Raw genomic sequence first — 15,747 nt, forward strand, 5'->3', positions numbered from 1 at the left:
TTCATCCACTTTTTCTGCAAACAAGTTTCAACGTAATGTAACATAGAAAGATTTCTGCACTTAATCCGACTGAAACTTGGTATTTAGACACAGGAGGAACTTTAAGAGCGAAGCGCTGCAAATCTGATCAAAGTGCCTGTAACAGACAAACCTTTTGTCTATCAATTAATAGATGCACATCAACAGTACATTCGTAACAGAAAATAAACATCACACTGGAGTGACTACTACTACTACTACTACTGCCTGTTATCCGTCTCAGGGTACGGCCACCAAAGTTAGCTCTCCAGAGGCTTGGGGGTTCCAGGAGCACACAGCACTGAGCTGGAACAGTGTTCATGAAATCAGACGATAAAGGAGTGAACATGGAATAAACGTTTGCTGCATGAAACACTACAGTGTAAGACTGTTAACATTTTTAGCTGCCCTGAGTGCAGACTTGATGGACGTTTCGATCCATCCGTGAGGTGTGGCTGTGTGCTCCCCTGCAAAGTGTACCCGTCCCTCACTCTGGAACAGTTCTCTGGCATAGTGCCCCTGCTGGTAAGGTGTGAACAGGACAAAGGCTCCCAGACTGTAAGGATCCAAGCCCCACTTCTTCACCAGCCCCCCTGTCCACAAAGGCCTGATGTACTCTCCATGGATCTTCACCAAGTCCTCCAGGACCACAGCCATCAGCTCCCCATCATTCATGCCCTGGAAGAGGGCGGAGTCGTCAGAGCAGGTGTAGGATGCCAGCAGTGCACCTGCGGATGTCCCGGGGAAGCTGTGGCTGGGGTAGTAGATGAAGCGAGCGGGACGGTCTGTGATGCTCTTCCCTCCTCTGATGCCCTCTTTATCCCAGAAGCGCTCCTTGAAACTAAGCACCACCTTTGTGGAGCTGGTGTAGTGAACTGAGCGCAGGGCCTCCATCTTGTCCCCAGAGAGAGGGGGCTGAAAGTCAATGAACAGGGTGGCCTTGGCTGTGGCAGTGACCAGGGTGTAGTCCACCGTTAGGTTAGTCAGGGAGTTGTGCTGGTCCTGATAGGTGATGGTCACATTTCTACCACCTGTCTGGTTTATGAGCTTGACCTTGGAGTTGAGGAGGATGGTGGCATTTAAGACCTGATAGAAAGCTCTGGGCAGGTGTTCAAAGCCATCAGTCACCTCAAAGTACCTGAAAGAAATTCAAGAAAACATCCCTTAATACACAATACTCCGCTAAAGCTGAACTAATCATTTATTTTCTATAAATTTGAATTATGCCAATCAGCCATAACATTGTGACCATTATGTGCCCCTTTCACTGCCACGGAAGCTCTGACCCATCGAGGCCTGGACTCCCCCAGACCCCTAAGGTGTGCTGTGGCATCTGGCACCAAGTTAGCGACAGATCATTTGATCCTGTAAGTGGCGAGGTGTGGCCTCCGTGGAGTGTATAATAGTAGGGCTGGGTATCGTCACTGATTTCTAGAATCGATTCAATTCCGATTCACAAGGTCCCGAATCGATTCGATCCACGATTCGATTTAATTCGATTCGATTCGATTTAAATCTGGGAAATTTTGACAGTCAGAGATATAATTCAGATCAGGACATTTACATATTTTTGTATCTATAAAAAGGAAGCTGACACTCTCAAGACTTTATCCAAGGTGTGAGCATCACAGCAGAGGCCTTTGTGTCAAAGTAGCTGAAGATAAAACACAGAAAAACATGTAGGTGATTTTCCTGGCCTGGGATTTTATAAAAATATTCTGCAGTACATCAAAAACGAAAGAAAACCATTAATTAATGAACATTACCTCTGACGTTACAGCGGTTTTATTAGACACACGGCTAAGCATTTTGCATTTTGAATAATTTTAAAAAGTTTCAATTTGTTCAGTATTGAACAGCAGAAATGAGGTTTTCTTTTCGGAAGAATGTAAAAGGGAAAAAACAGCGGCCGACAGCCTGTAAGCAACAGTAGACTTGTGCGTAACAAGCAAGCGAATAATGAAGAAAGCGAAACTGTTCGAGAGAGGGGGGGGGGGGGAGAGAGGGGGAGGGAGAGAGGGAGAGAGAGAGAGCTGTGCATCGCAATGGAAGCAAAACAGTAAAAGAGTGAATTCATGACGATGTTTATGTGAAGCGTTTGGATCTTCTTTAGCTGCTGGTTCGGTCAATATTGTTTGGAGAGAGATCAAACTAACAGCTTTAGAATCAGCGCATAAAGGGCGTGAACACAAAGCGCGGACCCGGATCAGCGAGCTGTCGGCTTTCAGCCCCGACTGTGAGAAAGGCGACATCTAACTGATTCTGATCCACGGGTCCCGCTGTGTGTTTAAGTCTATGTGCAGAATCCCTGTACCTGCTCTCATTTACTGTTTGGTGGTTCTTGAAATTTTGTGAGATGTCACCAGAGATTCTGGCATTTCGGACAAAATAAATTTATATTAAAAAATCGATTCAGGATTTTAATGAATCGATTTTACGTTATCCAAGCCAGAATCGATTTTAATCGATAAATCGATTATAAAAACCCACCCCTATATAATAGTGTCCATGGTCTGCAACGATGCTCAGGTAGGTGCTACGTGTCAAAGTATCATCCACATGGATGGTAGGACCCAGGGTTTCCCAGCAGAACATCGCCCAAAGCATCACACTGCCTCTGCCGCCTCACCTTCTACCCACAATGCATCCTGGTGCCAGGTGTTGCCTGGGTAAGCGACACATGCACACCTGATGTAAAACGTGACTCACCAGACGAGGCCCCCTTCTTCCATTGCTCCGTGGTCCAGTTCTGATGCTGATCATTGGTGGTTTTGGTGGTGGGCAGTGGTCAGCTCGGGCACCCTGACTGGTCTGCAGCTACACAGCAACCAAACTCTGTCAATTCTGACACTTTTCTATCGCAGTCAGCTTGAACCTCTTTCAGCTGTTTGCTCTTCGTCTTCGTCTTTATTGCCCACATGCATCAGTGAGTCTTGACTGTCCACGGCCCTGTCGCAGGTTACTGTTGCTTGGAGATGCTCTGACCCAGCTGTTTTATCGTTAGGTTTTCCTGCTTCTAACGTCAACTTTGAGGACAAAATGTTTACTTGCTCCTTAATTTATCTCACCAACTAATAGGTGCCATGATGAGGAGAGAATCAGTGTTCTTCACTTCACCTGTCAGTGGTCACAGTGTTATAAGTAATAAGAAAAATTACACATATAATCACCTGTATTTATATAGCGCTTTACTAGTCCCTAAGGACCCCAAAGCGTTTTACACAACCAGTCATCCACACATTCACACACTGGTGATGGCAGCTACACTGTAGCCACAGCCACCCTGGGGTGCACTGACAGAGGCGAGGCTGCCGGACACTGGCGCCACCGGGCCCTCTGACCACCACCAGTAGGCAACGGGTGAAGTGTCTTGCCCAAGGACACAACGAGAGAGACTGTCCAAGCCGGGGCTCGAACCGGCAACCTTCCGATTACAAGGCGAACTCCCAACTCTTGAGCCACGGTCGCCCCATATAACATATACAGTAATGACGAAACAAAGGAGAAGTGCCACATGAATCTGTTCCCTCAGCTCTACAAAGTGTTTAAATCAACTATTTTGCCCTTTTGGAGTACAGTCTAACAATGGTGGCACTAGAAGGTATGGAAGACCAACCACTCAGAATCAGAAGCATATCTTAGCTGCTGTTCCTCTTCCCTGGCTTCTTAACATCCCACTGTGACATATGAATATTTCTTACTCAACGTTGTCACTGATGTCTGTCTGCATGTACATCATCTCGATCAGTGATGTGTAGAAGAGGCTGTTTTCATTCAGGATGTCCCCAATCATCCTCAGGGCTCCACGGCTCAGATTGCCCTCCTTCACCAGATACTCCTGTGAGGACATTTCCCCCCAACAGATTACAGCTGTGATCGGTATGACATCGAGTGTCAAGGTAATTAAACCTTTACCTTCACTGTGTAGGAGTCATATTTATCCAATGTGGCACTACAGCCGATTGCCTTCACATCATCTCTCACCTGTGTGAAAATCACAATATTTACAAGACAAGATTCACACTGACATGTGCAACAAAGCAGCACATGAACAAACCTTCCACAGCGCCTGGCTGAAGAGCTGAGCGGCCGTTTTCCCCCTCTCCCTGTCAGACAAGCTGTAGTTGAGCACGCTGGGGTTGTTTTCAACTGTATAGGTTTTATGTAGCTCTCCATTTACCAAGTAGTAGGTGTTGATGTCATCTTGGATGAAGCGGTTCATAGGTATTTGTAATTTGGACGCAAAAGAAAGCAAAATCCTGTGACATAAGCACATTAGTTATCCTGTGTGAATATATACGGTATTTTAACCATTTAGCTAGAAGATCTTTAGTGTTTTGTTAGACTCTTCCTAGTTACTTAGAGGCTCAAATCTTACAAGTACTGAAAACTCTACAGGCTAGTACATTTCTTCTGGCATCATTCAGTTCTTACTTCCAACAGGATATTTTCCTTGATTAAATGAGGGGGTGTCTATTTGCCATGTGCGTCTCTTTACTCACTTATGAAAGCTTGGGATCCTCATGGCCCCCAGTTCTGCATACCAGCCCTCTCTTCTGTTCCTGAAGGTCTCCACACGTCCTCCGATACGATTACTGGCCTCGATTATGGTCACCTTTGATGTCCAAGGGGACACACAGCCATGACACTCAGTTTGAAAAGCATATGCACTTTTAGCACCAACAGTAATGACTCAGAAAATTACTCCCAGAGAGAGTGTAGTTTAAATATTTTTTCCCTGACTGTAAATTACCTTATGTCCAGCATCTTCTAGAAACTTGGCAGCCGTCAGTCCAGCGATGCCCCCGCCGACGATTGCTACGTGTCGAGGCGTCTTTGTAGCAGGAAGACCTTTCTTCACGATGTCAAGAAGCTCGCTGTAGTCTGTGTCTTGGAGGCATTCAAACAGGGGATCTCCTATTATCCCATTCACAGTGAGCACCACAGCCGCCACCAGAACCAGAGGAACTGATGGTGACAGAAAAGATGTTAACTCAGCCGATGAAGTCAAACTGTGGCTCATAAAAAAATCCCCCAAGGGGTTGCCAAGTAACCACAAAGTCCCAGTTTCCTTCCTTTACTGCTAACTTTATAAATAGAGGAGAAATGACGAGAAGATACCGGATTTTCCCAGTTAGGGTTTTTTATGAGAGTGACTTTGCAGCAGCTTGTTTTGTACTCACAGAGTTTGCACAGTGCCATGTGAGACGTCATCTCGACGATGGAACTCCACAGTCTGGGCTTTTTTTTCACACCGTGAGAGGAAATGGAAACCTAACGGACACAAGCTCTAAATTAAGTTGGCGAGGCTCAGGCAGAACAGTTACGAACAAAGAAAAGCCTAAAATTGTCTTTTTTAAAATATGCTGGAAACAATATACAACACATTAAATCTCCCAAAAGCACCAGTAGTGATTTCAGTTAATAAATCCAGAGTGAAAGCAGTGCAGGCCGTGTTTCACTCACCTCTGTCAAAGGTAGTGTCTCGTAAGTTGTCATGAGCCTGTTCATGGCTGAGGAGGAATGACCCACAGACCCTCACAGAGCTAACCTATCAACCCTGTGACTCACCGTATGAAATAAGGCTTTCTGAAAAACCCGGACGCATGGCATGTGTGAAATTGCACACAAGGTCATTTTAATGAGCGACTGTGTGGCTCCCTCCGGTCTTTCAGAAATATTTTCCCACACTGGCTCCAGAGTCAACCACACTGAACAAATCAGATTAGTGAGGTTATACTAGTCATCAGCATACCTCGTTTTACTCCGTCTTCACTCGTTTTCATATCTGACCTGAAAAGGCTCATTTAGTGGTGGCCAAAAAAATGCCCCAGTCAGACCTAAAGCTGCATTACATTACATTCATAATCTAAGGAGCTTGGAAAGAAAGGCGTCTGGACTTCTTTAAGTTGCTTGAAAAGCAAAAGTGAAGACTACGATGACCTGGATGACTGAGAACCTTCACAGACATTGCACTCATAACAACATATGTACTTTTATTAAATTTACTATAACTGTCTATACAGTAAAGACCACAGGATGTGCAAACACTCACCTCTCAGCTCCTTCTGTGTCCGGGTCATAATAGCACATGGAAGGCAGTTATATGATGTGGAAACTGAAACCAAAGTGGCAAGTGTTAAGTTTCATTTTCCGACTTTCATGTCCTCAGTTTTCATTTCTATATTTTTGTTTTCTTTTTTCTTTTTATGTGATGAGAAAGAAATTATTTTACCTCTCATCACAGCTTTCCCTGCTTCCCATAGAACAGAAGCTGATGTTTCGGGAGTGTCATTATAGTCCAAATATGAAGTCCACTCTTTTTTAAAGTATTTAATAAAGTCTTCATCTTTAAGTAGTGATATATTAAATCTCCAGTTTTTTCTTGGCGTAGTATTATTCTTGTGCATTAGTGTTAAAGATACAGGAGCATGATCGCTGACAGCTATAGGATGAATCTCAGTGTCTGAAATGTCGTTCAGCAGTGAGCTGCTGACCAAAAAATAATCCAGACGAGAGTAGGAGTGATGGACATGTGAGAAAAAAGTATATTCCTTACTGGTGGGGTGAAGGGAGCGCCATGCATCGCAAAGACCAAAGTCGCTCATATACTGTTTGATTATATTTGTGGACTGCCAATTACGCTGAGTTCCTGCTGTATTGAGCCTATCCATGTCTTCATTTAGTCCAAGGTTGAGGTCGCCTCCAAGAACAAGTGTGCCATCTAAGTGTTCAGAGAGTGCACTGAAAAAAACGTTTTCATTTCTGAAATGAAATGAAAGAAGGGAATCTGACACTCCCCAGATAATTTTATAAGCAAAGGAAATAACCGAGGAAGTATTTAATTACCTGTGGTATTTAAAGAAAAATGTCTGTATCCAGCGTAAAAGCTGGATTTTACAGCAAGAAAATCAGTAAACACTGATTTTTATAGCTCAGCTCACACTCACGGGTTGTGAATTTAACAGTATCTACATTGATGTATAGCTGAGCACAGCATTGTTCTAAGTCATGGGTCAGTGTATGGAAAAACTCCAAGGCTGATGAACTAATGAGGCTTTGGGAGTTAAGTCAGCCATGTTCATGTATGATGTGAAAGGTACAGCTCAGCCTGCACCCTGAGGAGAAGCTCAGCTCAATAAATCTACTCAATATGTTTGGGGGGAAAGTACCACACAAGCTCAGAGAGTTCGTTCTTTTCATGCTCCTTTGAACTGAACTAAAATTCAGCTGCTGTTGATTTAAAGAAATACTTCAGATGAACCTGCTCTCTTTCTTTTTAACATTTTGAGATTGTTTCCAAGTGAGTGGTGAGGTATTCATCAGCACTTCTTCTGCTCACGAATTAACTTCCTGTGTTTGGATTCTGTGGTCCCGGCAGTGTATTTTAAAGACTGAGAGTAAGTCGTTTAAAAAAAAATCTCAGTATAGTTTTGGGAGGATGAACCAGTTTGAATAAAGAACACACATCGTGTCGGGAAAAGTTAAACCATCGTGAAGAGATCTGAATGGGATGAACTGGGAAACGACTGGAGCCAAACTGGATCTGAGCTTGATGAAATCTGAATCCACGATTCTTATCTGGACTGTGACCAGGACACAGTAGGCTATACCGAGACATTAGACATCCGTCGTGGATCCACTGAGACTCCTTTGGTGATTTTTCAGTAGACCGTATCTATCAAATTTAATGACTGAATCTGTGAACAGATTTCAACATGTAATGTTCAGACCACAGACTGTTTGCAGGCTCACTTTAACATGGATTTAACTCAGTTTGAGTCCTTTCAGCCTCATCCTGACTCAGATATTCACATCAGCTTCAAGATTCAACTGTGACAGCCCTCCAGTCAATGTGACCGACCACAGTGAATGAGTGAATAAATAAATGACTGAATATCAGAAACTTTACAGAGTACAGATATTTTTAAAAAAAATAGTTGTAATATATCCACGGGTTAGTGCTTCCATAATATTTTATTCACGGTTGCTGTTCAGAAACACGCACACGCAACAACAACAACAACAACAACATGATAGGACCCAGTACAGATTTTAAGTCGACGGGGCACGATTGTGCGTCCGGCATCCCTGCACTGCACCGCAGACCACGCCCCGTCACGTAAAGTAAACGTTTTCAGTGCAAGCAAACTGGCTGACAGACTGACAGCATCGCACAGAGTTAGAAAGATGGAGACTTCAGATTATATTGTGACCTGATGATAAATCCATTATGCAAGTTGATGAGTGAATGAGTGTAAAGTGTGTACACAAAATAGCAAACTAATATTTAATTTGTAAAAATGCAAATTACAGACTGATTTCCAATGTCTCCATGTGTTTTTTTATGTGTAATGTCTTTACTTATATTGGTGAATAGACTTTAGTGAACAGGACTTACAAAGAGGGATTTTTAACTGGATAAATCAAAGATATATAAAAGTCGCTTTGCCATAAACTGATTGCGTTGCGACAGGAATGCTGTCTGTGTCTCACGATGACTTGATATCATTCGTGAGGGATACATTTGAAATACATTTCACATATTATAGGCCAACAAGCCATTTACAGCAGTTTGAATACGGGCAATCACTTTTTGGCAAATACCGGAAGTCGGTTGCCTCCGAAGCCTTAGAGCCTGCCCCAATCGATACGTCATAGCTCGCAATACAGGAAGTAAACAAACCAGACCGAGGAGTTGACGCCGAGAAGCTCACGAGACCTCTCGTTGAGTGCTGGACGGCTCGTGCAGGGTGCATGTCTGTCTGAGCTCGCGCTGTAGCTTGTTGTATGCGTTTATGAGCAGGCGTCGCGCGCTCCTGGAGTGACGTGTCTTTGGTTCAGCACTGTAAGGTTGGTATGTGCGTGCTGCAGCTCTGACAAATACAGCGCTTCTCTTCATTTCAGCATCTTTACAAAGAAGCAGCGATGCCGCTCATGTTTCCAGCTACCTCTCTGCTGCTGTTACTGGCGTAGGAAGCAGCTAAAGGGCAGACATTAATCTTGACATCTTGCTTAGCTGCTGTCTCAGCCTGTCGGACGTACACCGTCATGAAACATCTGAGCGGAGTTCGGTCTCCGCACGACAGTTAATGCCTTTGGGCTAACGCTAGTACCACCGCAGCATAGCTACACCGGGTTAGCTAGTGAAGCATGAAGCACGGCACAACCAGCGTTAGCTTGTAGCGTACACGCGCTGGCTCAGCAGATACGAGACACATCGTCCCTGAGGTCAGTGAAGCATTTTACAACACTTCTTCTGTTTGCTGTCAGTACGTGATAAGCAGCGTGGATGATATGTTGTGTTACACATTCATCCCCTTTACTTCAACTTACCCCACTCTGCTTGCACTCAGCTTCCCGTCCTGTTTCCGATGTGCCACTCAGGTGTTATCGTTTTGGTTCTTTAAGGAGTGATGGTACCCGGCACGCCTGATCTTCACTTCTCCAGTTGAGGCCAGTGAGAAAGCAAACCCTGCAGCATCATGGCTGAGGTGTGGGGACAGAGGAGCTTGCTGGGCGTCGGTGTGGTGTTGGCCTGGCTGGTGCTGTTCCACCTGCTGGTCAACATCTGGCTGCTGTGTGTCTTCACCAGCCTGCTCTTGGTGCTCTGGGGCTGGCTCGGCTCGCAGACTGTTCTTGAGTCCAACAGTGTGATTCACCTGGAGAGGTTTATCACCTGGGAGCAAGTAGGTCTATAATTAATGATGGTTTACAGCTTGATGTTTTACAATATATGGATGTGATTATAAACGGTTTGGGCTAAGTTAACCTTAGACTCCTAATTACTAATTTTCAGATTCCAAAGTCTGAGAAGGATGAAAATGATCTGGACCAGGAGATCCACAACACAGTGAAGAAAATCATCAGAGACTTTGTCACCTCCTGGTACTCCACTGTGTCCTCTGAGAGTGCTTTTGAAACAGAGATTGAAGAAGCCATGATCTCCATGGCCATGGGGCTGAAACTGCGAGCAAGAACAGCTGACAGGAAGGTACTGAGCTTTAAAGGAGCAGGGAGCTTTCACAAGGTCTAACAATGTGCTTGCAAGAATTTTCTGTAGTTAATGTGAAGGCCAGGCACGCTACAAGTACTTGAAGAACAAGTGTTTGTGTTAACCTGCCTACAGTTGTTGTTGCTATGGATGAGGAGCACTTGTAAATCTGCATTAAAATCTGTAAAGAGATTTCCAAAAGTCTGGGATGGTTAAAACCATCTATTAAAATAATGTATACAGGGTTGATACGTGTTAGTAAACAAGTCATTCTGGACTGTAGCTGGGTAAATATTAGGAAAGGTGTGACCCATTACCACAGGTCATGTGACTGTTGAGTTCTTTAACATCCTAGGACCTGCGTCCACATACGTGGACGTCACATTTTGGGTTATTTAGACTAAAATACTCAATTTTGCTCTACATGGGCCTGATATCCACTTACGAGGATGTCATCCTGCTACTGTTCTATCAACATATTAAATGAATATCCTCTGTATATGACAGGAAATAAGAGAAACCACAGTAGTTCCCTTTATGTACCAGCTCAGACTCTGAGAACCATGAGCTCTATAAGAAGCACTGTGTGGTAGGTGACAGCAGGTCCTGTGAGTTGCGATTTAGACTTCAAGTAGTTCAAATCGTCATATGAAGTATTTCAGCACACCCACTAACAGCTCAGCACCGGTCTATGGTATTCACCACAGAGATGCTCTAACCCCTTCTGCCTATTCGACCTTTGTCGGTGTCACTTTAGTCATTTTTCCTACGTCCAGCATAAAACAGAACAGACTATTTACTTGTGCCATCGTACAAGATGATCAGTAGCATTTGCTGCACAAAGGGTCACACCATTATTAGTGTATGTTACTGTATATTTGACCGTTAACGGCAACATTCACAGGAATTATTACGAGATTTCGTTGCTTGTAAAGAAACTAAATTAACATGCAGAATTAAAAATGGAGAGAATCAGAATTTCTCTAATGGGTCGTGTAAATGTGTGAATTCTGCAGGAACTGACCCAGAGGGTCCTCGATCTGTTCGGCTGCCATCTACAGGACTACATGAAAGCCAAGGAGCTGGTGACCGAGCAGCAGGTGTCTCTGAGAGCAAATGAGAGCAGCGAGAACGAGCAGCTGTGGAAGGCTTATTCCAGCATCAGCAGCCCTCACCTCGCCGTGACCAGCGAAACAGTGGAAGTCAACTATGTGAGGGCAGTCGCAGACTTGCTGCTGCACGTTTTAGTGCCTTCACCGCACTTGGAAACGCGCACTGGACGGTTTGTGGTTGGAGAGCTGATAACCTGTAATGTCCTGCTGCCTCTCGTTGCCAAACTGTCGGACCCTGACTGGTTAAACCTCCTCATACTTAAAATATTTGTCAGCCAACCGCCAGAAACAACAGAATCACCAAATTCATCCCCGCTCCTACCCTCTCCACCTGATGACCCAGAGGTCGCTCCAGCATGGCAGGCAGCACATGTTCCTCAAGAGAACAGCGACGTTCCTGCGCAGAGAGCGGAGGCTGAAAAGATCAATCACACAGAGACCGCCACGCCCGCTGCCGATGATGTGCCCGACTCCGCGGAGGCGGACTTTCCACAACACAACGCCGAAGAAGATGAAACTGTTCGACCCTTTTTAAGGCGCTACACAAGAGGAAGCAAGTCAAACCCATTTTACCAGGAAAACGACTCTGACCCGGATTCTCCTTTGGCTGATTTTAAACGCAGTTCCAGCGATTCTTTGGTCATGATCGGACAAGATGATGGTCTGGATGACAGTAGGAAGGATTGCGCCACATCTGTCGAGACCAACTACGGGTTGGATTTGGAGGATGTTTGCCACAGTCCAGTGGACGGCCAAACCAAATTCCTGCTGAGCTCAGAATCGGAGGAGCAGACTAATGGCTGCGTCCTGCCATCGCTCAGCACAGCAGAGAGGGACTCCAGTATCAGCAGGATTCGTTCCTTGGACAGAGAAGGCAGTTCCCCGTCTATAATCGCCACCAGAGGCCTTCTTATAGGCGCAGAGCAGACTGGGGTAATGAATCCTAATGAGCTGAGTGTTGTCAGTACATTGCAGTGCTGTTCCTCTGTCCCCACGTTCAGTTTTGAGCCCCTCAGCAGCCCCGAGGGACCCGTCATCATCCAAAACCTCCGCATCACTGGAACCATCACGGCTAAGGAGCACCGAGGCACCGGCTCGCACCCCTACACACTTTACACCATCAAAGTAAGGACAATGTGACTTTGCTACGATGCGGTTGTTGGTTGGTGTTTACTGGGCTGATCGATGACCCACAGAAAAACACCCAGAGAGTGCTGCAGCACTGCTTTCAGGAGTGTCCTCTCTATCAGGCATTTGGCCATGATGATGAGCTTTTCTGCATTTGTGCAGTTTTTAGCACTGACAAATATAATGATGATAAAAGGCAGTAATTTTAACGTTTCAACATATTTAACTTTCAGTTTTGTTTAATAACTAAGAGTTTAAAACCCTGAAATACACAGAAACAGGACTCGTTCTGCACTGGGAGAAAGTTTTTAGAGCTTTACTAAAACGTTAAATAAATCAGTGCTAGGACGTTTGGATAGCAAGGTTAATCCATCAAAGAAAAGTAAATATTAGACAAAGATAAAACCACTAAACACAAAACACAGGAGGTTCTTTATTAAGAGGAAAAAAGTCAGTTACACAGTATTCAAAGTAATGCCGTTTGTCATCCCCGCGCTGATGAGCGACCCGAAGGAGGGCTGGGGCCGAGCTTCAGCGGTGACTGAGTGAGGGTCTATTTGGACACTTTGTTCTCTCAGGTGGACATGAAATAAAACAGCAAAATTAATTTCACATAATTAATATCAGTTTTAGACCTTAACACAGTAACACTTAACACAAAGGGTAACATCTAGGTGCAGTTTCCCCCTCTGGGGGTGAGGGTACCTGGACCTGGGGTGTAAAGTATGTTTGGGGAGTGTGATTGTGTGTACAGTGTCTATTTGTCTGTCTTTACGTTGGGTGAGTGCTGAGTATTTGTATATGTGTATATGGGGTGGGAATGCAGGTTTGTGTCTGTGTGGTGTGTCTGTGTCTATATGTCAGGTTGGGTCTTAGACTCCGCCCCTCTGGGAACATCCAAAGTATGGAGGCCTTTCTCCCCCCACCACACTCCCTGCCGGTGGCTGATGCCCTCGGGTGTCAGTGCGTTGGTGGTTCTTGGTGCGCGGCGCTGGGCGCTCAGGTATGTACCGGCTCACTCACAGTGGCTGCTTGGCACGGTCGGGCGCCCGTGGCTCGGTCAGGCCTTTTCTGGGGTGTGGGGGGCCCTCAGGCCTCTGGGCCTGGGGCTCGGTTCACTCTGGCACGGCTGGCTGCCCGCAGAGCCCACGGCACGTCACTGCAGCCCCCTCTGACCTCTGCTCCGTGGCTGCTGGGTGACCCCTCATTTGGGGCTCTCCTCAGCTCTTCCCAGGAGGGTGGCACAGATGCCCCTCTGATGGTCCTCCTTGGGTCCTCGTACTCTGGGGCCTCTGGATCTCCTCCATGCCTGCTTCATGCCCTGGGGTGGGGCTATGTCTCCCCACACTCCCTAGCAGATCGTTACATGGAGAAACCTTTTGAATACAAGCGTGCTGATCCACACGGGTGTTCACAGACACAAACTACCTTTCGTGGCTGCTACCTCACAGCACATTGTGCGCTGTAGGTCCTGCGTGCCACACAACAGCATTCAATATTTAATATTTACTGTTAGCTATTAATGTGGTGGTGCTGTGTTTATGTTGCTCTTTTTTTTGCTTAGGGTTAGGGTTTCTCACTGTCCCTCTTCCCCTCTGTTTTTCTTTTCCTTTCCTTTCTTATCCCCCAGCCATGTCTGTCCCATCTGTAACAACTGAAGATAAAATAAAATAAATAAAAAATAAAAAAAACTTCATGTTTTCCTGCACTGACTGATGGGAATGCGAATACAGTCACAAACGTTTGGCCTGTACTGGTGCATTCTTACGTTCACTGGGATATCAGTGAAGCCTCACAGTTTGTTTTTTATCTTTACAGTATGAGACAGCAATGGCTTGTGAGAACCCGGCAAGCATCCAGGCCGGCTTTGAGGATGCAGAAACTGTACAGACGGGCTGTGAGAATCCATCTTCTGCTCAGTCTGTAGCCTATCACACGGTCAACAGACGCTACAGCGAGTTCCTCAATCTGCAGACACGACTGGAAGAAAAAACAGAACTGAGGAAACTCATCAAAGGTACAGAAGCTTTATATTTTGCTCGACATTTGAAAGGAGTGTTGCAGTAGACCTTTGAGAACCTTAGAGAGTTTGTTTGTTCCAGTCTGACTCATCTGATCTTTTTCCAGGTGTGAAAGGTCCAAAGAAAATATTTCCAGACATGCCGTTTGGAAACATGGACAGTGATAAGATAGAAGCCAGGAAGGGCCTCCTGGAGACCTTTCTAAAAGTTGGTGGAAAACCTTTCTGTAGTGCACTCGTGTTGTTTGTTGGCCTGCTGCTACATTTCTGGTGGCTTCTTTCTGTTTCAACCTTTTCAGCAACTGTGCGGCATCCCTGAAATAGCCAACAGTGAGGAGATGCAGGAATTTCTCGCTCTCAATACAGATGCCAGGATCGCCTTTGTCAAGAAACCTTTCATTGTGTCACGCATAGACAAGGTGACTATTTCATTCTAACACGAGTGAGTGACACATGAGTGTTTGTGCTTAGTTTGCTGAGACGGAGCGCTGATATGAAGAAATGACCTGCTCTGGTTTCAGCTTGTGATGCCTCGTGGCAGCTGCTGTTGGGATTTGGCGCTCGATTGATACAGCTCATATGTGTTTACTCGTGCAGATTGTGGTGAACGCCATCGTCGACACCCTGAAGACGGCGTTTCCTCGCTCAGAGCCTCAGAGCCCCACAGAGGATAATGAGACTGAGGTGGATGGAGGCAAAATAGGTGCCGATAAGAAGACCAGGTAAGAAACACGTGCAGGCTCAGTGGAGCACGCTGCTTCCTGCGCCTCCTGCGTCTATCCTGTGATCCTCTCACCATCAGAGCTAGCTAAGAGCAATGCTGTGAGGACTCACTTTTGTGTTTTTTGGAGTAGCTGCTGCACAAGAGTTTGAGCAGGTCGTCCACGAGTCAGAAGGTCAGCGGTTTGAGTCGGGTTAGATCACACAAGTTAAACCTATTTTTAAATTTTTGTGCTCCAGGTGCTGAATGTTTGTTTTTCTTACAGATGCAACATTTAGCGATACACTGTGCATTTCTATTTGTACTTTTGTTACGTCTTTCCCAGCCTGTCCTGCCTGAGACATTGTCATACTGTATACCACCTGTATAATGTAAAAACTGAAATGGCAGCAATAGAAATGGAGAAACAAACAGATCAACCCTGAACAAGAGGAGTCTTGGAGATCTTGGAAAAGCAAAATGTGTTTGGCGCCACAGTTATGATCTGAGTGCACTGTGTGTGCGTCACCGGTGCATTCACATCATAAATCTGACTGCAGTTCTTACTGAACATTTACTGATGCAGAGCTGTTGTTCCCCACGATGAAGTCAACCCAGACTGGGAACACTGAAGAGGCCCTCCACGGTTTCAAAGCAGAGTGAGACGCCCGTGCAGTAGCATGGATCTTTACTGGTTTAACACGTCACTTGTCTTTGTAGTGGGGATGATTGCGGTACAGTTATTACTGCGTAATAAAAACCAGGCTTGTTTTAA

At 45.4% G+C, this 15,747-nt stretch overlaps 2 protein-coding genes across 6 annotated transcripts in view; one reads left to right on the forward strand and one right to left on the reverse strand.

Moving 5' to 3' along the window:
* Window positions 1-87: 87 nt before the first annotated feature.
* Window positions 88-8,767, reverse strand: il4i1 (interleukin 4 induced 1). The gene is made up of 9 exons (XM_082504268.1): window positions 8,710-8,767; window positions 6,074-6,136; window positions 5,202-5,292; window positions 4,772-4,986; window positions 4,521-4,633; window positions 4,076-4,277; window positions 3,934-4,002; window positions 3,720-3,856; window positions 88-1,156 (listed from the first exon to the last, which is right to left on the reverse strand). The coding sequence occupies exons 3-9, from the start codon at window positions 5,230-5,232 to the stop codon at window positions 394-396; spliced, it is 1,530 nt and encodes a 509-aa protein (XP_082360394.1). The 5' UTR covers window positions 5,233-5,292; window positions 6,074-6,136; window positions 8,710-8,767; the 3' UTR covers window positions 88-393.
* snx19b (sorting nexin 19b) overlaps window positions 8,762-15,747 on the forward strand; it is a 52,246-nt gene continuing 45,260 nt past the window's right edge. For 2 of the 5 annotated variants that reach the window (XM_082504244.1, XM_082504247.1), the window contains exons 1-8: window positions 8,762-8,871; window positions 9,430-9,707; window positions 9,818-10,012; window positions 11,029-12,249; window positions 14,071-14,269; window positions 14,380-14,480; window positions 14,572-14,691; window positions 14,870-14,994. In XM_082504244.1, coding sequence (XP_082360370.1) covers window positions 9,504-9,707; window positions 9,818-10,012; window positions 11,029-12,249; window positions 14,071-14,269; window positions 14,380-14,480; window positions 14,572-14,691; window positions 14,870-14,994 — 2,165 coding nt within the window. In that variant the 5' untranslated portion in view covers window positions 8,762-8,871; window positions 9,430-9,503. Of the gene's footprint in view, window positions 8,872-9,141; window positions 9,250-9,405; window positions 9,708-9,817; window positions 10,013-11,028; window positions 12,250-14,070; window positions 14,270-14,379; window positions 14,481-14,571; window positions 14,692-14,869; window positions 14,995-15,747 lie in introns of those variants that run through there. The other 3 variants (XM_082504248.1, XM_082504245.1, XM_082504246.1) reach the window with 3 other exon arrangements.

Source organism: Aulonocara stuartgranti, assembly GCF_965226115.1.
Source record: "Aulonocara stuartgranti genome assembly, chromosome: 14".
Classification (NCBI taxonomy): domain Eukaryota; kingdom Metazoa; phylum Chordata; class Actinopteri; order Cichliformes; family Cichlidae; genus Aulonocara; species Aulonocara stuartgranti.